The sequence below is a fragment of the Asparagus officinalis genome, chromosome 1 (assembly GCF_001876935.1).
Source record: "Asparagus officinalis chromosome 1, Aspof.V1, whole genome shotgun sequence".
Classification (NCBI taxonomy): Eukaryota; Viridiplantae; Streptophyta; class Magnoliopsida; order Asparagales; family Asparagaceae; genus Asparagus; species Asparagus officinalis.
The window spans coordinates 19,836,551-19,859,336 of record NC_033794.1 but is presented as its reverse complement, the minus strand read 5'-3'; the positions used below and the strand labels follow the sequence as shown (position 1 = coordinate 19,859,336).

The following is a 22,786-nucleotide window of genomic DNA, read 5'->3' as shown; positions in this document are numbered from 1 at the left end:
AAATCACTATTAAAACGACGGCTGGGTTTTCCATTTCTTTGATTTCAAATGTGAAATAAACAAAATAAAAGAAATGCGGGAAACCCTTTGAAATGTCCTGAAATTGGTTTTCAAACACTGTTTTTCATTTCTTCTTTTTTCAAAAATGTACCAAATAGACCCTTACTTGCAAATTTATCTCTTAGAATTGCATATTCACTAATTTACCCCTATGAATTTAACGCTATCTATTACTCTATAATAATGAGAGGATCCAAGATTCACTATTCATGCAACAATAAAAACTACAGCAAATTACTGTAGTATTTGTTACTGTAGCATAGGCAGGAGGATCCGAGATTCAATACTCATGCTGCAAAAAATACTGTAGCATTATTACTGTAACACAGACGGGGATTGTAACGTCTAAAAACATTACTAAATCAGTATTACTGTAGCTCAGGCAGGAAGGTGTAGCATTTTAAAATGTTACTGTAGCATTTTAAAAATGTTATTGTAGCACTTACAAAACTGTATTAAATACATAATTAATATAGAAAAAATAAAAAAATGGAGACCGTGCTTTACACGGGGTGCACACTAGTTACTTGAAGAAAAGGATATAAAAATCTAATATTGGATAATGTAGAGATAATATGGGGTGCTTTATACAAATTGGAGGGTGAATCCACAATTAAGGCAGATATGAAGGGTACGCAGGCAAATCCAAGTCAGAGGCTAGACCTCACTTAGCCCATCAGCAGCCCAGCCCAGATCCCATTTGGCGAAAATTATTACCAGTTCGAAGACTGTTGCTCGCTTTCTTTGCTCCTCTTCCTCTCGAGCGGTCTGAGATCTCGTGTTGCTTCTCTCCGATCCCTCACAATTAGGGTTGCAAATGGTAATAGCTGATTCTTTTCATCCTCTTATTTCACCAATTCGATAGATTCGATTCTGTTAAGATGCGGAGTCACAAATGAGGATTGGATGCAGGGCGATTCAACTTCAGCGGTGCAAGAGAATCAGAAGCTAGGGTTTGATTTGGGAGTATTTGTTGGGGATCTGGCTGTAGATGAAGATGATGCTAGCGGGTATTGGTTAATTTACTGCACAAAGATTTGATCTTTAGACCCTTTTTATTAGTTGCTGATTGCTAATTGGCGCAGTGATGATATATCATTGGACGGGCTTCGAGAGGAACTGGAAGAATGTAAGGATGATCTTGTGAGTATTTCCTCCTAGTCATTTTTTTCTTTGAAGGCCTTTAGCGATAAGGATTATAACAACATATGATTACATTCTGCGTAGCAAGCAAGATTTTCGTGGTTAGGCGCAAATATATTCTATCTTGAACAATTTACATTAGGTCCGAAATAATTGTTAGATGCTTACATGGCTTATGAAGGCCTTGGCACATTTTTGTTCTGTACTTTTGATTGAAATGGATGCAATTTGGGCTGCATTAGTTATTCGATATATGTTCTCGATGTTCTATGCATCCTTATAATCTCTTATAATCTTATTGGAATTACTAAATTATGGACTTGCATATTATTGTTAATATAGAGGGACACAACAATTGTACATTCCTTTCTACTGTTCTGACAAATCTCTGGGAAGTACTTGTTATATATGTTCCTCAGTAGTATGGTCTTGAATTTTATGAACTATCTAACTGAATCTTCTTTTGTGAATCTCCTATCACTTATATCATTTTATGAATAGTTTTCTCCTATGGAGTATGATTTTTATTTATCCTTATTGTTCAACAGGAGGTAGCAAATATCCTTTCTAAAGGAACCAAACTGCGGGAGTACACAAAGGGTGTAGAGAACAATGTGCACCAAGTTGAACTAGATTCCATTCAGGTCAGCATGTCTTAATTGCAACAAACAAAGTTTAAGACTACTGATTCTTAATTTGGTTTATATCATCCACTTCACAACGCAATGGATTATGTTTGGATAACGTATCAGACACTTGTTATCAGTGTGCCCAGACGTATAGGACACATTGATAAAACACAAACAAGGTGACACGCTAAATCCGTAAACAGAAGAGTATGGTGACCCGTCAATATGACTTAATCTGTGTGTATATACATGTATTTATATTTAGTGCACATCAATAACCATAGTGATTGTGACATGTTTTCATTTTCGTAGAAATCCATGGACCATGGTCATTTATATTGACTGATATGTTGTTTTAAACTGGGTACCATGAAACAAAGGGAAACATAATTTATGTTGGACACATTGTGTTTGACACTATATTACATGGCAAGAACCTGACTTTAAAACTTTGCACCATCTAAATGCCATGATTCCTTGTTCTTTATAGTAGTCAGACTGCAACGATTATTGTTTCTTTCTTACTATTTAGCTGCTCAAACCACAAAGTGGAAGTCGGTGCTGCTGAAAACTGAACTTTCTTATCTCTTTGGACTGCACTGAGTTAGTTAATAAGTGGAAATATCATTGCACCAAGTTATGTTAATAGGAAAATTTAAAAGAAACACGGTAATTGATGGGCATTATCCACTATTGCGTTGATAGTTTCCAAGAAGATAGCATTTCATGCCATTTTCTTCTGTTCCTCAAATCAATATATTTGTTGAATTGTGCATAACTGATTTACTTCTAAGTCCGAACCTATTAATTGTGATTTGTATCTTTGTCTTTGTTACAATCATATGCTGATTTTTATTAAACTATTCTTTCCTTATCTTCAAATTTGAAATGTCAATTTTTTACCATGCAGGATTACATCAAGGAGAGTGATAACCTAGTTCTATTACATGATCAAATTCGTGACTGTGATAATATCTTATCACAGATGGAAACCCTTCTTGGTGGGTTTCAGGTATTTAAATATCTAACAGATTTTCTTCCATTTCCCTTAAGATTGAAAATTAACGATTCACTAGCCAGCAATATCTATGGATTTTATACTTTTATATACTTTTATTAGTGTAAGTGGCTAAGTGCTAAATTTTTTGTGTCTGTAGATGTACCTCATGTATTTTCTCATACATGTTGTATATTTTCTTTCTTAACAGCAATTCAGTAATGTGCCTAAGGCAGAGAACTTTCTATCTTCTAGATGATGGGGTTTTATTTTAAGCATTAATGTGTATTAACATAAATTATTAAATATGATGATGCGCCTTTCTTTCAAACTATAACATAGTAGTATTTCTTACCTTGCAATTATTATTCTGTGATACTTGGAAAGCTTTAGTCGCACAATGACGACTTATATTACCCGTTACTGATTTATTTTCAATAAAAGATTTATCGTTGCATAGAAATGTCACATTCAATTATAGTTCTGTCAGTGTACATAAGATTCTTGTTAATAATATTCTACACATTTGAAGTATCAGGGGACAAGCTTGCAATTCTTGGGCGCGTTGGATGTGGCAAGTTTTGTTGGAAGAAAATCCCACATACCATAGGTGATATGAAATCTAGTTTGTCGACAACCAAAGGAATATGATATGATAGCTAGGCTAGGATAACAATCCCAATTTTTTTGGGTTATCTTCTAGATGATGGGGTTTTATTTTAAGCATTAATGTGTATTAACATAAATTATTAAATATGATGATGCGCCTTTCTTTCAAACTATAACATAGTAGTATTTCTTACCTTGAAATTATTATTCTGTGATACTTGGAAAGCTTTAGTCGCACAATGATGACTTATATTACCCGTTACTGATTTATTTTCAATAAAAGATTTATCGTTGCATAGAAATGTCACATTCAATTATAGTTCTGTCAGTGTACATAAGATTCTTGTTAATAATATTCTACACATTTGAAGTATCAGGGGACAAGCTTGCAATTCTTGGGCGCGTTGGATGTGGCAAGTTTTGTTGGAAGAAAATCCCACAAAGGAATATGATATGATAGCTAGGCTAGGATAACAATCCCAATTTTTTGGGTTATCTGCGAGGATCTGTTTTTTATTCATCTGTGTCCAGGCTTTTTGTTCCATATGTTTACTAGAAAATAATCACCAGAAGAGACTTGCGAGTAAATTATGGTATTGATGTTTTGAGAAGATGGTGGGAATAACAACTTTAGAGGCAGATGTGGGTCAACCTTTGATCTCCTACGCATAGCCCAGAGGTATATGAGAAGAAGAGGGATCCAGCGATTTCTATTCGGTCACATGATTAGATGAACATTGGTCACCTGTCACGAATATGCCAATATATGAGACGTGTTCAACATGTGTTTCAATAATAGTCATTACCTTAATATTTTTTTTGAAGGAATCAAGCTTTTAGCATCAAGGTTTAGCTGTATTTAGAAATAAGATTTTCTTGCATGATACTGAATAAGTTATTTAGTATATTGTGCACATGTTTCTTCTTTCTTGATCATTCGTATTTTATACTAAAGGAATTAGTTTCACAAGTATTCTGTCTGTCCCTCAAGTATTATCTGCATATGTTTCTTCTTTCTTGGTCATCGATACTGAAGAAATTAGCTCTCAAGTATCATATGTCTTATCTTACGCGAGTAGGTACCTGTGCTTCCCAATTTGTGTGCAAACAACACGGTGTAATTGAATAATTTTACATGGTTTATAGTTTATACTAGTCTCTTTGTTGCTTTAGCCCTTGGGAACTACTGTCTTGCTTTTGTATAGTACATGTCACGTTGAGTTTTTTAAAGTTTTAAATAGTTTATTAAATATGATCTTCAGTAAATTATCAGTTGCACAGTATTGATCTAATATAGCAATTTAAAAATATTAATATGATATTTTTTCCATGATTCATCATTTTTAGAATTTAAAAAATATATATTTTCCATGCTAAATTAATAGCTCTATTCTATTGTTAAAATTTTTCTTTGTTCTGATACTCATTTTTACTATGTGGGTTTATTTATGACTGCACATGCGGAGAAGCAGGTTTCTTGTTTTTATTGCTTTTTATATTGAGTTAAAACTCAGATTCTCTTTTAGAAGATGTTGATTTTTTTAGTCAGGAAATTTTAGCATGGTCTAATTTTGGCATCAGATGCAACAATACTTACAGAAATCATGTTGGTAGGCTGAAATTGGTTCTATAAGTTCAGAGATCAAAAGTCTTCAAGAGAAGTCCATGGACATGGGATTGAAGCTGAAAAATCGCAAGGTATGGCTCTCTTATTCTACTTTCGTTTTGGATTCTTTAATAGAGAGAAATACGTTAGCTTAATTTTTGAATTGCTTAGGGAGTTTCAATTTAGAATTTCATATTTTGGTGTTGCATCCACAATGGCTTTGCATCCACAATGGCTTTGCAACCATATAGGTAGAGGATGCTTCTGCTTCTCTGTTGAAATATGAGTTGTATACTGACTGCATCATTTCACCTATTTGGTAGTGAAAGACTTCCCATCACAGGTCTTAAATGATTAACTATATCTCCTTCCAGGAATAAATCAGGAACTGGCCAGTGAATCATGTTTGATAGAAAAGACATGTTATGCTCCAGAACCATTTAATGATCCAGCATATCTATCACCAGAATGTAAAAATTATATCAAGATTGTTAAGCATGGTAGCACAATCTGTCCAATAGGAATTGATTGTCCTTTTAACCTGGTATTGTTCTGTGTGGTACGACGAATACAACTCTTTCAGCTTTTAGCACAAGTTTGGGGTTTTGGTGTAGTGACAGGGATAGAAAAAGGTTCTGTGTCGTGACAGGGACACTAAAATGTGCTAGAAGAGACGATCCCGTCCAGATCCAGCTGGGAATATTTTAAGCAGATATTCTAAGAACTCCAGGTTTCAGCCCAAAAAAATGGACACTCAATGTGCATGACCGATTGAGGATGAATATGCTTTCCCAAACATTCCACAACTTGGATTGGGAAATTAATCTCAGTAGCCACATCTTTTGTTTCTGAATTCAGCTATTACTTAAGGCGCCTTTGTGAAAGATTTCTGAAGTTTTTGAAATTATATTCCTATTATCTACAGCAAATTCACGTCTGCATGAAATCCTGAAGTATACATATTTCTCACCCAGTTTTTTTAACTTCCTAATTGATCTTTATCTGAATTATTTATTAAATAAGCTTCTGCATGTTTTAATTCTATCAAAACTCAAGGGTCGTTAGTTTGTTTGTGACTGTTCCTAAATTCTGAATCTCTGATATATTGATATCAGTAAACTTACAATATAGTTGAAATTTCTTCACTTATCTTTTCACATAATGCCCTGTTATTATTATTCCTTTAGAGAATAACATTTTACTATTGTTCAGGTTTACTGGCATCACTTTTGGGTGAGGAGTTTATTAGTTTATCTTGATTCTTGACTTTCTACAGGCTTAATAGTAATGTGGTTGTGATAGCTACTTCTTGATTTTATCCTTCATATAGTGTCTGATCCAGATTATTTGGTCAGTGAAAGTATTAGATTTTCTGGACTAGAAATATGATTTCTGTGAAGTTTCTACTAAATTATTATTCTTACCTGGAGAGGCTAAAATATTCTTCAGATCTGCAATCAAGATGTGGACTGTGGTTTCACTTGAGAAAGAACTATATCTTGGTTGATACTAGTATTTGATTGAATTGTATCACTCCTTAAAATATCTAGTAATTTTCTTCAAGATATGTTTGTGAATCAGCTTATCTTTATACAGGTGGCAGAGTCAAAATTGACAAAGTTTGTTGAAGACATTATTGTGTCACCAAGAATGGTGGATATACTTTATGACGGAGAGGTAATTGATTTATCACATTTCTGTTATAACCTTCGTCCAAAACTGGTTCCATCACAGTAAAAAGGAAAAAAAATCTAAATGCCTTATCAAATATTTATCTCTTTATATTGTTAAACTCGGAGTATAACACTGTAGCATATCATATAGTCAGGTAAAATGATAAAAACAAAAGTTCTTGATCAGTTTCATTTTTGTCAGATCAGTGAGATATGGACCACATTGTTATGTGAATTTTATTGATATCTTGTATAGGTATTACCATTTCATTTCTATAACTGATATGATTATAGTGGCTGGGTAATATTCTGTCACTCCAAGAGACTCGCATCCTGAAGATGTGAAGCTTTGCGATTAACTTCCCCCTACGCTATCGCCCAATAGCGATGACATATTGCGGAATATGCGTTTTTTGCTTGCAAAAACGGCCAATAATGCACCACAGCAGTGAATAGCGGGCGATTGTCGGCAAAATCCGTTATTTGATTGTTATTTAAAAGTGGTTTGAGATTTATTTTTTTTAAATTAAACCTGACCTACAACAACTACATCCCACCGCCTCCCCTGCTTTCCGGCGTACTCCTGCTGCCTCCCATAGCCTCTGGCACCTCCCTCAGCACTTCCTCTCACCTCCTCTCGCCGTGAGCTCCTCCTAGTGCAGTACTCTCACTGCTTAGCTCATCTTCTCGAAGATGACACCTCTTTGAATCCTCCAATTGTCTTCGGCATTATGTGATGGTTACATGTCTATTTCATGTTTAGGATCTCTTGAAATCATCAAATGTACTTTTAGATTTTCTAAATTTTTTTTAATATTTATATATATCTAAATTAGACCGTTATTTGATGTTGTGCTTTTTACCGCTATTTTACCGTAATAGCCCCAAATAGCCTTTGCGATGTCTCACCGCTACACAACGCTATCCGCAATCGATAACCTTGTGTATATATGTATGCATGTATGTATGTATGTGTGTGTGTGTACACACACACACACACACATATATATATATATATATATATATATACATATATATACATATATATATATGTACATATACATGTATATGTATATAGATACATGTATATGTATATATATATGAGATTAATGGGTATCCTATGTCAAGGAGGGGATTCCCTCCTTAATAATGATGTGACACAATCCCCACCAAGTGAAATTCTCTCTCCTATTTTATTCACATGGTGGGGATTGTGTCACATCATTGTCAAGGAGGGAATCCCCTCCTTGACATAGGATACCCATTACTCTCTAGAGATTGGCATTCTGAAGTAGTCATGTCTAAAGCACTGTGTTACCAAGTTAGTAGAATTTATATGCAAAAGCACCGTGTTACCAAGTTAGTAGACTTTATATGCAATTACAAAATAATCACATGTAATCTCAAACTATATGAATAATTGCCTGGGTCAGCTCATAAAGTGAGGGTCAGTATGTTCTCTAATATGTGCTGGAGATTTCACCCCTTTCCACAATAATTCTGAATTATATGACAATGAGAATAGGGTTATATTAATAATAAATTAATGACATACTCTGCCTTCTTTTCTATGCTTATAGTTTTTGATGCAAAGCATCTGACATGGTACCGCTATCATTTTAGACTTTCAAATTTTTTTACTGATTTCACTTTTTTCTTATTTTAACTTTGATCTCTCTTGCAAGCAAAGAAACCCTGGGTATTTTTATAGTCTTCATACATGAACATTTTGCCAATTTGGTGGGATCGACTTGGTGAATCCCTTTTGTCCAAAAGGCCCTGTCAAGGGTCATCTCCAACCAGAAGTTTTTTACTGTACCATTTTTATACAGACGTTAACACTGACCTTGTGTTGGTGATACTTTCTGTTGTTGGGTAACAACAAATTGAATCTTCTTTTAGCATTTTATGCTTCCGTTACGTGTTTAATTTTCTTATATGTGATTACAGAGACATTCTTTGAAAAGTTTTAAATAAACCTCGTATTGCAAGTATATCATAGTAGCTTTTGTTAATTTTCAATTATATCTGAAAATGGTTTAAAAAAATCTGTTGGTGATGATTTATACACTATTAATTTTTCTTTTAATTTCGTGAATTAGTAAATCGAGTCTCAATTTCCAGTTGAATATGGGTTGAAGGATCTGTTGGTAAAATCATTTAGAAAGTATTTATTTGTCTTTGTATTCTTGAATTAGTAGATGGAGTCTGAATTCCTCTGGTCACAGTGAAGGAGCTTTTTGTATTTTAATTAGCCAATATTACTTAGCTGCTAATATGGTATTGGATACTTTTTTTTAACAGGTGAATGATGAATATTTGAAAACCCTCGAGACCCTTAGTAAGAAACTGAAGTTTGTTGAAGCTGATTCACTGGTCAAGGCATCAAAAGCTCTGAAGGATGTTCAGCCTGAGCTCGAAAGGCTTCGGCAAAAGGCTGTATCAAAGGTTGTCAGATGGATAGTGCCTCAAACTATTTTAGTGGCTACACATTTTTCTATATGAAAGAATGCTACTTCATGCTGTTATATATTTTCTGTTGAATACAATCAATCAGTTCCTAAAATGTGAATAAATTCTCTTTTTTGACTATCAAAATTGTTAATTCCTGATGCTGTTTACAATATTGGTCATAACAGTAATTTCCCTGATATAATGAAACTTAAAAGTTGTGATTGTAGGACCTTATTTAATGTCTAGTACTAGATTCACTTGACCTTTCCCTCTACTTATGTTCTTCCTATAATTTTCTTTTCTTTGAAGATTTATTTGTATTTGCTATGACTACAAAGATATTCAAAATCTTGTATAAAGCTTAGATCTGGATAGGATAGCTCACACATTTGAGTTCTTAGCAGGAATAGAAACGTTCTGCACTATAATCTATTCTATCATTGGAACATATTACTTATTTTTTCTGCCTGATATAAAGGTTGCTAAAATTGTCAACAGGTAGAATTGAAAATATCTTCTGAAATTGAGTATCTTTTGTTTTTTTTTGTTTTTTTTTTGCAGGTATTTGAATTTATTGTTCAGAAGCTCTATGCATTGAGAAAGCCAAAAACAAATATCCAGATCCTACAGCAAAGTGTTCTTCTGAAATACAAGTGAGTAGTACTTGATGGTGATAATACAATCATGTTCTTCATGAATACTGATTGCTCTACTTATTAGAAGCTTCCTGGATCTCAATGTTGTCATAGTTTTCCATCTATTAGCTGGCATCAGCGTCCTGAAATCAAAATATTCCATCATAGCTTCATCTTATGTGCCTTTTAATCAATATCTTAGCTTTAAAATCTATATTTTTACTATAAATAAAATTGAGTTCATGTACTCGTGGTTCTTTACCCTTATTTTCATCTGTTAAATATTCTATCCATTTGTTGCACCATCCATCAGTATCTGAGTGATCCCATATGTTTCAGTATATTTTTTGTTTATCTCATTGTCCCATTATAACTCCTAAGCACCCATGTTACCAGGAGACTCCATTTTATGAAAATTTATCACATTATAACACTTGTATATACACTCGTATATGAAAAACGCTTGACTATTTATGTAAAAAAAGGAGGCAACACTTGATTTGTATTAAAGAATGAAAAGGATCAGATGAAATATCTAAATGGATTTATAAGAGTAGGAGGTGTCAATGGTGTCGTTTGAAGCAGACTGGAGAGGATGGTTGGATGAGGTACGACCGAAACAGGCTGTTATGACGGTCATGGTTCATTGGGGAACTGAATTCATTTAGCAACTGAACGAGTCAGTACAGCATGAATTGGGTTCACCAAGAACCTACCATTTTTGGAAACCGATTAGTTTAAAAAAAACATTGTAAGTGAGAAGATTTGAACCATGATCAACGGAACAGAAAATTACCCATAAAAATAACTACTTCTTAGCATCTGGGATAAGTCATAGCATATAAATTGTATGAAGTCAATCCCTTTAACTGTGTTCCCCATCTCTCCTGGAGAGGAGTCAGTAGGGAAACCCTTAGGTGACACAGACTTCTTTAACTGATGAAGAATTGCTTTCCATTTACGTATTGTTCATGTTCTTTATCATACCATTGGAGTATTATTTAGGTATAATAATCAGTTTTTCTGCACTTGTTCTTCTAGGTATGTGATTACTTTTCTTAAAGAACACGGCAAAGAGATTTATGCTGAGGTCCGTGCAGCTTATGTTGATACAATGAACAAGGTGAACACTGTTTCAGTGATCCTCTATTACATTTGGCTTAGTGCAATCAGCAGGTTAAAATATTTGTAACAACATTCGCAACAACATTAAGAAAGTCCGTGATGTTAACAAAAATATAAGTTAACTACATGCGATAACACAGGACAAGGTTTTTACTCTTTTGACTGTAGCATTTTCTTGTTTTTCCAGGTTTTAAGTGCACATTTCCGAGCATACATACAGGCGATGGAGAAGCTGCAACTTGATATAGCATCACCAAGTGATTTGATTGGAGTTGATACCCGGAGCTCTGGCCTTTTCTTAAGGGGAAGAGAACCACTGAAAAACCGATCTGCTGTTTTTGCTTTGGGAGACAGGATAAATGTTTTGAAAGTATGTTTCTTCCTTATAGTTACATATGGTTTTAATATTCTTCGTCATGGGAAATATCAACTATGTGAATTCTTGCATGCCATTTTTCTGGTTTAGATATTTTTGATGCATGGTTGCGCAAATCATGTCAGGTCATGTTTTCAGCGTACACACTTTGTCAGCAAATAGCTTTTCCAGAATGTTTCCTGTGAATAACTGCATGTCCTAAAAATACCTTCCCATTTTGGGTTTCATTCTCTTCCTTTATAATTTTCTTTTCCACCTAATTATGTTTGTCTGCATATTGCATTTTAGATATGGAGATACCATCTCCTTTTCCTTGTTTATCAATGTCCCTCAGCGAAGTTATATGGTTGTACATTTCGATTTATAAAATAATCATAAGCGTCTGACTCATTGCTGTCTAAATGGCTACAAACTCTTTTCAAGGCACTTAATGGTTTCAATCAGTGATCTTCTTTAGAACAAAGAGAGAATGCCTCAAACACTTGTCCCAAAAGCTCCATATGGATTATGAAAAGTTAATGAAGGTTAAATCAAAACAAGAGGGAAATAGCCAATGTTTTAAAAAGCAGACGCCTAGCTCGTCTAGGCCCCCACCTAGGCCGAGGTGGTACCTAGGTTGCTCTCCTTGGTCTTGGGAGTGCCTAGGGGAGCGTGGGCCACTTACCAGGACTACACCCCTTAAGTCTTGGTTGTGATTTTCTTTGTTGTAGTCTCCACATCCTCCAACCTCCTTTCGGACTCCTCCGGCCTCCACTAACTATGAACACCTCCACCTCTAACCTTCAGCAAAACCTCCTCCACTTCCACTTGAACAAAGAAAGAAATCTGCCTAGGTGCTAGGACCAGTCCGGGGCCTAGAACTTTCTATAACATCGGCACTTATTATCAATTATTTAAACTAGAAAAAAAAAGGAAAACTTCCTAGGCCTCCCATAGGCTCCTACTAGGCATCGGACCCAGCACCTAGGCCGACTATTGTTCTCCATAACCTTGAAAATAACTTAACAGTTAATGCCAAAAGCCATAAATGCATTTATCCCAGAGAAAAAGTAAATGAACAGTGATTAACTAGTTAAAACATGGTCTGTCTCTATACATTATTGCAATTTTCTTTGTTTTCTCAGGAAATTGAACAGCCTGCATTGATCCCACATATAGCTGAAGCTAACTCTCAAAAATATCCGTATGAAGTTCTTTTTAGGAGCTTACACAAGCTTTTGATGGATACTGCCACTTCAGAGTATGCATGTTATCTGTTAACCCGTTGTGAATTGTATAAATAATGCATCGAACTGTTTGATTAATGTTATGTTTCATTACTTCAGGTATCTTTTTTGTGATGATTTCTTTGGAGAAAATTCAATCTTCTATGAAATATTTGCAGGTACTTAAGAAAGTTTCCATATTTGCACATACTATGTTCCAAGTTCTTATAGGGTTAGTATAGTTGTAATGTTAATGATTTTTCTTGGAGGTGTTTGAATTCCATGCTTTTGGTACAAAAATATATCTGTTCTTACACCTCTTACTATAGTTGTAAATTGTAATGTCAATGATTTTTCTTGGAGGTGTTTGAATTCCATGCTTTGGTATTTCGGTTCTTATAGCATGGCTAAATGAGCATTTTTGTATGTTAATGGCGTTGATGAGTATTTTTAGATGTTGATACAGTTAACAATGATCATGAAGTACTTCGCTTGTAAGAAGCATTTCCTGAATAGAACTGTTGATACTCCTTTTACCACTTTCAGGCCCATTTGCAGTAATTGATGAGCATTTCAACACAGTACTTCCAAATAATTATGATGCAATTGGCATAATGCTTATGATCAGGATAATTCACCAGCACCAGGTATGCCTTGTGCTGTCTATCTAACTATTCATCCTTTTCTAGCAATTTTCCTGATATAAAAATATTTATAATTGAAGTTACAAGACATTGTTCGAAAATGTACTCCTATGATTTATATTTTTCGTGTGATCTCATATGTATTTGATGTTTCTCCACTTCAATTTTTTCCTTATGATTTTTAGAATCAGGTAAGTTTAAATGATCATATAGCAGATTATCCTGCAGTGACATGTTTGATGCATAGGGTTCTACTTTAAGCCGAACAGCTATAGAAACCCAAGTTGTGCCGATGTCTAAGCAAACTAATAGACATACTGTCCACCCAAATGATATATATTGATAAAATAACAGGAATGGGAGAGGCATTTGTCATCTTATTCATCCTACAAGGACTTCGAATAAACTTTCCTTTCTAATTTAAGAAAAATTATGGATGGTTAATTTGATGCAAATCTTATTTCAGTTCATTAACTTGTTGCTCTAAATACAAACTTCTATGATTCCTAGCTATATTACAACTACTTCAATGCATGAATCCTATATCAGCTTATAAATCCCAGATTTGATAAACCTGGATGATGGCTAAAGTCGTAAGGAAGCTTAATAGTTTAATAACCTTGTGTTGACTGGTTTTTATTTAAAAAACAAAACGTAGTTGACGAAGGATGCTATCTAAACACTGGATTGCATTTCCAACTGTAAAGTTTGAAAATGTAGTTTGTGGTGCATTGATTCGCTAACCTACAAGAAGCAAACATGCACGAAATGTAAGTGGTTGTACACAGGAGGCTACAACTTAGAAGACAATATATGGTGTGGGCTTGAAGAAGTTTGCTACAACAAATGATCTCTAGCAAAAAATCTCCCAACTCCCAAAGTTTGTACACGTAGTTCATGGTGCATTGATTCTCTAACTTACAAGAACCAAACATGCAGGAAATGTAATTGGTTGCACACAGAGGCTATAACTTAGAAGATAATGTGTAGTGTGGGCTTGAAGAAGTTTGCTACAACAAATATGATTACTAGATAGAAATAAATGCAAAATAAAATTCTGAGTAAGATGAGAACTGTAAATTTTGATGTATTTAGTGCTCGAGATTATATTATTCAAGCTATAGAGGGTGTTTAATTTATGATTCTATTACTGGAGTGATTGGTTTAATCCAACATACCTCCCAGGATTTTGCTCAGCATGTTCCTGACGAGGTATTTTGCACATGAATTATACTAGTGTTGCAATTATTCATTGGTTGCTTTTTATTTTGTTGTTTTTTCTTTGAAAATAGCATTACATTATATGTCATCCATATTATATTTTGTGCACTGTTTGCTTGTATGGCATAAATCTTCCTTCAATTAACAATTATATTTAATATTTTATTAGATAGATGATCTCATGATAATCAGGATATCTAAGTTATTCTTTAATGTTTTTATACATAAGATGGTTTGCTTTTCTTGTTTTTTAACATATTTATATTTAAAGTTATTATTTGTGCGGTATGCTTTTTTCTCTTTAGTGGTTCTAGCAAAAAGTGTTTACTTGGGTCTTGTGAGATTGCCATCATGGACTAATTACATAATTTTGTTATTATTGTGCAGTTGATCATGTTTAAGAGGAGGATACCTTGTCTGGACTCTTACTTAGATAAGGTTTGCCCAAACACCTTCAGAATATGTTATTGTCTATAACACAGATCAGCTGGAAGGTTACTCCTGTTTGCATGTTCTCCTCACATTTTCTGCTTTTCAAGGGCTGTGTTATACCAGCATTATGAGAACTTTTGCTGAAGCATTATTTGCATCATATCTTTGGTAGTCTTCATGGGTCAATACGATGTAATGTTTTCATCAGAATTACATTAAAATAAAATGATTACAGTGGTCTCATGCTTATAGTGTGGACTGCCATATGCGTGGAGTTCAAATTGTCGTAATAAAGTCAATACTAAGTTGTTGGTCATAGTGGATTACTTATTCATTAGTTTCTTACTTATTGAGCAGGTCAATATTTCTTTATGGCCTCGTTTCAAGATGGTATTCGACATGCATCTCAACAGTTTGCGCAATGCTGATGTGAAGACCCTATGGGAAAGTGATGTTCATCCTCACTATGTAATGAGGCGTTACGCTGAATTCACCGCTTCGCTTGTTCACCTCAATGTTGAACATGGAGATGGTCAAGTAAGCTAAAAGAATGATATCGTTATTAGTTTTGGTTGGGCCTTATCTATAAAACACTGTTGGTTGAGATTGGCAATATTACTGGGCATGGTAATAGAGTAGTCTGATGTTAATTTAGTTTGCCTAGTAATTTCTAGTCTTTTGCATGGTATTCTTCCAACTGATTCAAAATAGAAAAAACTTATGTTTTGTTGCTTTCAGCTTGATTTGAATTTGGAGCGATTGCGTATGGCTGTTGATGACCTGCTTGTTAAGCTTGCGAAAACCTTCACAAAACCAAAGTTGCAAACAGTGTTCCTCATAAATAACTATGATATGACGATTGCTATATTGAAAGTTAGTATTATCTCATTGTCTGCAAGCTATTCTGTAATTTTCAAGAAGCAATTGCTAGAAAAATACCTCTGACAAGGTTTCTTTAACAGGAAGCAGGTGCAGAAGGTGGAAAATTGCAGATGCATTTTGAGGATCTTCTAAAGAGCAACATATCTGTATTTGTGGTAAATGTTTAGAACACGTTACTGGACATAAAAGAAGTTCGTCTTTCCTACAAAGAAGAATGCTTCAAAGATTGAGCAAGTTGATGATTTTGATCTTTTACATTTTTCGATCGCTATTACTAGAATCAACAAGGTCACACAGCCAAAGGGATTTTGATCTAATGCATTTTTTTATTGCTATTACTAGAATCAACAAGATCATAGCTAGAGGGGGAAATATCAAATAGTGAAGTATAGATGTCTTTTAGGAAAAAGAGAAGCCAATTAAGGGAAAACTTACAACTAATTTGTTGGAAACTGAAGGAACTTTTTACTCCAATGCTTAGTGTTGGACTTCAGGACTAGTTTGGGATTCTTGACGGCTCAAATGCCATAATAGATATCCTATTCATGTACTACGTCATTACCTTTTCTTCCAAACTTCATGTGTAATTTCTCTCTTTCTACTAACACGAAGATGGGGATTTCAGTTTCAAGGAAAGATATTCAGAATAGTATGGGGACCATTAATGGACGGGAAGTAAAAAAGTATTATGTTTACTGAATAGTTTGGCTTATACTCTTATTCCGTGTAATCACATTAAGATAAAGGACAACTGTTTAAATTGATACGTTCCATAGTTCTTAGGATTGATTATTAGTGGAAAATTATTTTGAATTGGGAAAATTTGTTATTCAGTTTCGATTTATCACATGAGAAATTTCCCATTTGATTTTTTTTAATTCAGACATTTTGTAATTCGCCATCTAGGATTTTCAGGTATCTGAATTTCTTAAAACTTTAATCCAAGTTTTATATAATACATGCTTAACCATGTATAATACGCAGGAAGAACTGCTCCTGGAGCATTTTAGTGACTTGATCAAGTTTGTAAAAACGCGAGCCTGTAAGTTGAGCAAACATTACATCATCTTTCGTTTACTTAATATCTGAAACTAAAGGGACTTAATTTTTCTTCTTTGTCCCTTTTTAACTTTTAAACTATGTAACAGCTGAAGACACGAGTCCCACTGCAGAAAAGGCTGGTGTTTCTGATGTTGAACCCTTGGTCAAGGACTTCGCAAGCAGATGGAAGGGAGCGATAGAGTTGATGCACAAGGACATTATTACTTCTTTTAGTAATTTCTTAAGTGGAATGGATATTTTGAAATCGGCATTGACACAGCTGCTGCTCTATTATACAAGGCTTTCGGAATCTGTGAAGGGAATTCCAGGTGGTTCTGCATTGAATAAGGATCTTGTTTCCATATCCTCTATATTATATGAGATTAAGAAGTATTCGAGAACCTTTTAGCTTGAAATCCTGAAAGCATTTGAAGAGTACTTTTTGACAACCGTGAAGTGTAAGCCGCGCAAGGATGGGGATAAAATATTAATTTGATGCCGAAGGTGGATTTGTTTGTAGTGTTTCGAGTTCATTTCAAATCTTGACAAAAGTATGATGTTATAATACACTATGGGTGGGGTGGCAATTGATTTTTTGGGTCATGGAAGATTAACTAATTTGGTGTATGATATAACTCGAGTTAAATTGAATGTAATATAGAGAAGCAAGCACATACTGAGTTGTTGATTCTTGTCGACGATGAAGCGTATAATAAGTATGACCTTTGCTTTGTTTTCAGACTTGCTATTGCCCTGTAAAGAGAATTGAATGTGCAGAAATAATTCTGTGGTTGTCTGTGAATGCAGGTCGTTTGAATACAGAACTGTGCGGTAGTTTTTATGAGGGCGTGGGTTTCTACAGAGTAACACATGCGTTTAAAAGTGTGTGCTGAATTAAAGTGTAACCTTGCACGGGTAAAATCACCAATATTTTGCTTGGGTTTAAGAACTTCCTACTCCTTTCTTCAATCATGTGTAGAAGATAAACTCTCTTTTAACTTTGTCTTTTGTAACTATACGCTCCTAATCCCTAGTACATAATACTCTCAAGATGTATTATGCAATTTACAAATGTGGTTTTTCTAAAGGTGCTCATGGGCACTCGTTAGGGATTATAGAGAGAAATGAATAACAAGCAAATTCCATCTCATTTGCACTAATTTCTAATTTCTTTACTATCTCTTCCTTTTGCGTTTCTTTTATCTATCTCCTAACGAGTGCTCATGGACATATGTTAGAGAAACGCTAACAAATGGTACCTTTGACACAAGAAAGTAATAATTTTTAAGTAAGTTTTTGGATAAGCAAAAGTACATGAAATTTTCTATATTGATATTTCTATCGTGATCATAAATTCCAAATTTTATTTTACTTTTTGTTGTTTTTCTTATTGACTTCGTATCAAATAATTACTTTATAATAGAAATTTTTAATGACAATTTATGGCGGGACCTATCAACCCGACTCGACCAGACCCACTTATAATGAATAAGGATCGAATTATATGGGTTCGGTTATAAATAGGGTCAACCCAAATTTACTCATTTATTAAATATGTTAGTTTAGATTGACTCGGACTGATCGTATAATCCAACACGGACCGTAAAACTCAATGACCCAAAGACTGAGAGACTCTTATAAACGCTCTCTCTGGGGGTTAATAAGAAGAGAGAAACCTATATTTTGGACAAATTTTCAAAACCATCTCATTTACAAAAATATTCGTAAAAAATGACATATTCTAAAAATATTCGTCAAAACCGACATAGTTTTAGTCGTCGAGCTGAAACTGGGTTGGTTTTGGCAAAAAAAAAACTCTGAAACTTCATGGGACTTGAAGTTCTGTGAAGTTTAGCAGCCATTTAATTAAGCTGCGTAACTTCACAGGACTTCAAGTCCCGTAAAGTTTATTTTAACTACAAAACTTCACGTGACTTGAAGTCCCGTGAAGCTTCAGTCCGGAGAAGTTACTCTCCGGAAAATGCAGCCTGTAACTCCACGGACTTCAAGTCCCGTGGAATTTGGCTTTGCCTATATAAGGCATAGCCCGACGGCCCCCACCGGACATCACCGCAGCTTTCATCGTCGGAGTTCACCTGAAATTAGGTAAAATATTTTAAATTTTTTTTGTATATTCTCACTATTTCATGGTGATTATTTGTGAAAAAATAGATTTGAAAATAATTTATGAATTATTTATGAATTTTGTGAAGAAAAATTAAATAATTTTGTGTATTTTGAGAGGAAATTATCAAAAAAATGTAAAAGTTAGTGTTACTACAAATGTTTGACATTTGGTTAAAATTATGGGTTTCTAAAATGATATAAGAGATTTAATGGTAAGTAAACATTTTTTTTAATTTTTTCGTGTAATATTAATATAGAATATTTTACTGTTTAGAGGTAACGATGAACAATCGAATCGTAATTCTTTGTTCATATGATGGGAAGATTAACTGTCTTGAAAATAATATGTCCGCTTATGAAGGAGGTGTGACGAATCCGTTGTTTATATTAAAATCGTGTACTTTCAATGAATTGGTTAATGACTTACACAAACTTACATTAACCAACTCGCATGAGTATCACCTCAATGTTATTTGCAATTATCCTGCTGTGAGGAACAGAACAAACGACATTCAAATCTCAAGTGACTATGATATGAGTCTTATTGGAGTATTACATGACGAGAAGCGTCCGGTGGAATTATTTATTGAAAAACATCAAAGAAATTTGGGCAATCGGTGAATCACGACGGAATATACTCCCGCAAGTTGGAGGACCTTGAAGTTGACTCCGTTGGCTTTTTATCTCCGCAACAAGATGAATGTTGGAAATTCAGCTCAAGCTTCTCACAGGACTTCAAGTCCTGTGAAGTTTTTTTGCTTCTAAAAAATTTCATGGGACTTGAAGTCTCGTGAAATAATTGTCGCTCTTAATTAACGTCATTATAGGCTGATAAACTTCACGAGACTTCAAGTCCGATGAAGTTTGAGTGTTTTTTTGTCAAAACCGATCCAGTTTCAGCCTGACGACTGAAACTAGATCGGTTTTGTCAGGCTGAAACTAGGCCGGTTTTGACGAATATTTTTAGAATACATGGTCTTTTGCGAATATTTTTGTAAACGGACAAATTTTCAAAACCAACCTATTTACAAATTTAATCGCAAAAAACAACCTATTTCAGATTTAATTGCAAAAACCGACCTGGTTTCAGCCCTGGAGCTGAAACCAGGTCGGTTTTTGAAAATTTTTATCCGAAACTTCACGGGAGTTGAACTCCCGTGAAGTTTCGTAGTTCAATTTTTTTTTTGTACTGGGAAACTTCACGGGAGTTCAACTCCCGTGAAGTTTCGAAAGTTTTTTTACAAAAACCGACCTGGTTTCAGGACCAAGGCTGAAACCAGGTCGGTTTTTGCAATTAAATCTGAAGTGGGTTGTTTTTTGCGATTAAATTTGTAAATAGGTTGGTTTTGAAAATTTGTCCTTTTGTAAACAGGTCGGTTTTGAAAATTTATCCCTATATTTTTCATCCCCAATCATCACGGGGCTCAAAGCGGGGGTGCGGCAGCGAGCGGCGCGATTGGGAGATGCGGGGCGAGCATTCAGGGAAGTGCGCCGAGAGCCGAGCTTAAGGGCAAGGCCGGCAAATCAATTTCATTTCTTGATCTTGAATTAGGGTTTTAGATTGCTACGATATTAATGGAGGACCAGAGTCCAGGCTCAAGGGGTGGCAGCAGGCGGCGGTCGCTTTCGGTCGGCTCTGGCGCTCTGATGGATCCGAGAAGAGCGGATCTATAGGCCGCTTCGGGAGACTACGGGCAAGCCGGGCGTTTCATCGGGTGCTCGAGCGGATGAAGAATAACCCTGAAGGCAGGGTGAGTCTTTCTAGGATTCAATATCCAATTCCATATTCCCCCCGTATTTTGGGGATTTTTTTTTTGTAACTTGGATTTGGGTGTTCGTTTGTATGCAAAGCTGAATTGGATAGATTTGAGCCCATTGGGAGGAGAGAACTAGCAGCAGTTCTTACGGTAGGTAGGGTAGCAAACTGTTTGTCGGCGAGCTTGTTGCTATTGCTGGTTAGCTTCAATGAAGTTAGCTTCAATGAACAAATAAAATGGAGGTTGAATGATGTAGCTTCTCGGTTTTTCAATGTCGAAGCTTATATCTATCTATCACTGTTTTGCTGCTCCTACTGTTCTTGATACGAGTGAAATACTCAGACTCTACGACATGCAAGATTGGAAGGACTGTACCGGCGGCGAATAATGTCTCGGGCTTCTTAGATGGTGCCGATAGCAAAAGTTTTGTGAACGAAAGCACCTTAGCCATTATGTTGCAAAATTGCACCTTAACCGTCTGGAGACCGTGCGTATTTTCTAAGATGAGATTTGGGGTGCCGTTGGTGGGTGGGAGACTGGAAGAGAATAAGACTGGAATAGATTGGTGAATGGGACAAGATATTAAACTATTAAGTATTTGGCTGAGGAATGAAGTGGAAGCTTTGTAAGATGTGAATTTGGAATAATTTTTCTAGCATTGCAGTTAAGGAACTCTTTTATCGACAACAGATGGGTATGTCAACTCTTGTAATCATTAGTCTAAGAGAGCTAAAGCGAAGAGAGAAAGGACTAGGAAACAATTGTCCGGAAGTGGAAGATTAGAAGTGTAGAATAATTCCTTCAGAAAGAAAATCCGTTAGTTGACAAGAAGCAACTTTTTTATCTCTTTTTATTCGTTTGTATTATTAAAGGAGAAAGTAGTCTAGAGAAAGTAGTGGATCTGAAAGACGGGAGAGAAACAAGATGGTAAAAGGTGATAAATTCTCCATAGAAGGGTTACATACAATGAGAGAGAGAGAGAAATAAAGGAGAGGAAGGAAAATGATAACTAACAAATTTTTACTTTGGATGATAACTAAAAAGCTTACTGCTAATTGTCTAAGAGTTTAGTAAGAAGTTGAGGCAAATTCAAAGGTTTAAAAGGAAGAATTTAAAAGTTCAAAGAACTCTTTTATGCATTCTGTAAGATGAGATAGACCTTTAGAGCTCAAGCCCCTCAACCCACCCCACCCCTACCCCCAAGACACCCGCATACCCATCCACATTGGTGCTTAGCAATGTTTTAAATGTCAGATATCAGGGATGTATCAAACGATCAAAATCCATATGGGATTGCGGATTTCAGGAAAATATCGGGGATATCAAATAAATCGAATTGTCACATACTTGATGAGATCTATGCATACAAAAATATAAATAATAAATGTTTTAAATCACTGACCAAACTTTTAAAACAAATAAATATCCAAATTGACATTGTAACATTTCAGTCGATTTTTTGGGGGCCAAAATATTAATTGATATATTGGAAAAATCATATCGCCCAAAAATTGGCAAAATCGGAGTGTTGTTTTTGTAACAAACCATCTAAAAGGACATATCAACCAACATGTCAGTTGATATATCGATCATGTTAGGGATATATCACCCAAATTTGCCAAAAAACATTAGAGCATATTGAAACCATATCGTTTTGATGAAAGCCATATAAAAGGATATGTCGGCCATGTCGGTGATATTTAAAACAATGGCGTTTGGATGATATAATTTTTTAACTTTTGTTTGACCTTCAATAGTAAAGGCATTGATTAACTCTATGTGAGTTCTTTTTGGAAAATATCCTGCACTTCAACTGAGGTAATAGATGATTAGCATTTGTTTTTGGCTCTCTGAATCAGCATCTTAGCGATGTTTGTATACCTCTCTCCACTAAAGTTAAATATCACTTCCAAAATTTCATCCCATTGTATTGTTTTAGGTTTTGGTAGACACTGTTGGACTCCTACTTAGTCCATCTCATCCTCTTCTAGTTAGAAATGGGAACTATCCTTATCAATTCTTCAGTATCTTTTTATAGGCAAACATTTTTCGTGCTAACTTGGATTTGTCCAATATCTCACTTGGCACCATCTTGTTAGTCTTGTGACTATGCCAAAGCACATGGAAGTTGATCCATGAGGTATTTTAGGTCACCTTTTACCTTTTATAG

General features: G+C 34.9%; 2 protein-coding genes across 2 annotated transcripts in view; both read left to right on the top strand.

The window, feature by feature from the left end:
* Positions 730 to 17,471, top strand: LOC109820620 (vacuolar protein sorting-associated protein 52 A). The gene is made up of 20 exons (XM_020386797.1): positions 730 to 880; positions 973 to 1,070; positions 1,146 to 1,203; positions 1,752 to 1,847; positions 2,743 to 2,844; positions 5,053 to 5,136; positions 6,641 to 6,721; positions 9,022 to 9,165; positions 9,733 to 9,824; positions 10,848 to 10,929; positions 11,119 to 11,301; positions 12,432 to 12,547; positions 12,633 to 12,691; positions 13,059 to 13,159; positions 14,765 to 14,815; positions 15,167 to 15,346; positions 15,548 to 15,682; positions 15,772 to 15,846; positions 16,676 to 16,733; positions 16,840 to 17,471. Exons 1-20 carry the CDS (start codon positions 878 to 880, stop codon positions 17,139 to 17,141), a joined length of 2,100 nt encoding a protein of 699 aa, XP_020242386.1. The 5' UTR covers positions 730 to 877; the 3' UTR covers positions 17,142 to 17,471.
* The window catches only part of LOC109820611 (ubiquinone biosynthesis protein COQ4 homolog, mitochondrial), a 5,987-nt gene continuing 3,544 nt past the window's right edge, over positions 20,344 to 22,786 (top strand). Inside the window, exon 1 of the mRNA XM_020386787.1 lies at positions 20,344 to 20,610. Within this exon, the coding sequence (XP_020242376.1) occupies positions 20,587 to 20,610 (24 nt within the window). The 5' untranslated portion in view covers positions 20,344 to 20,586. The remainder of the gene's footprint in view (positions 20,611 to 22,786) is intronic.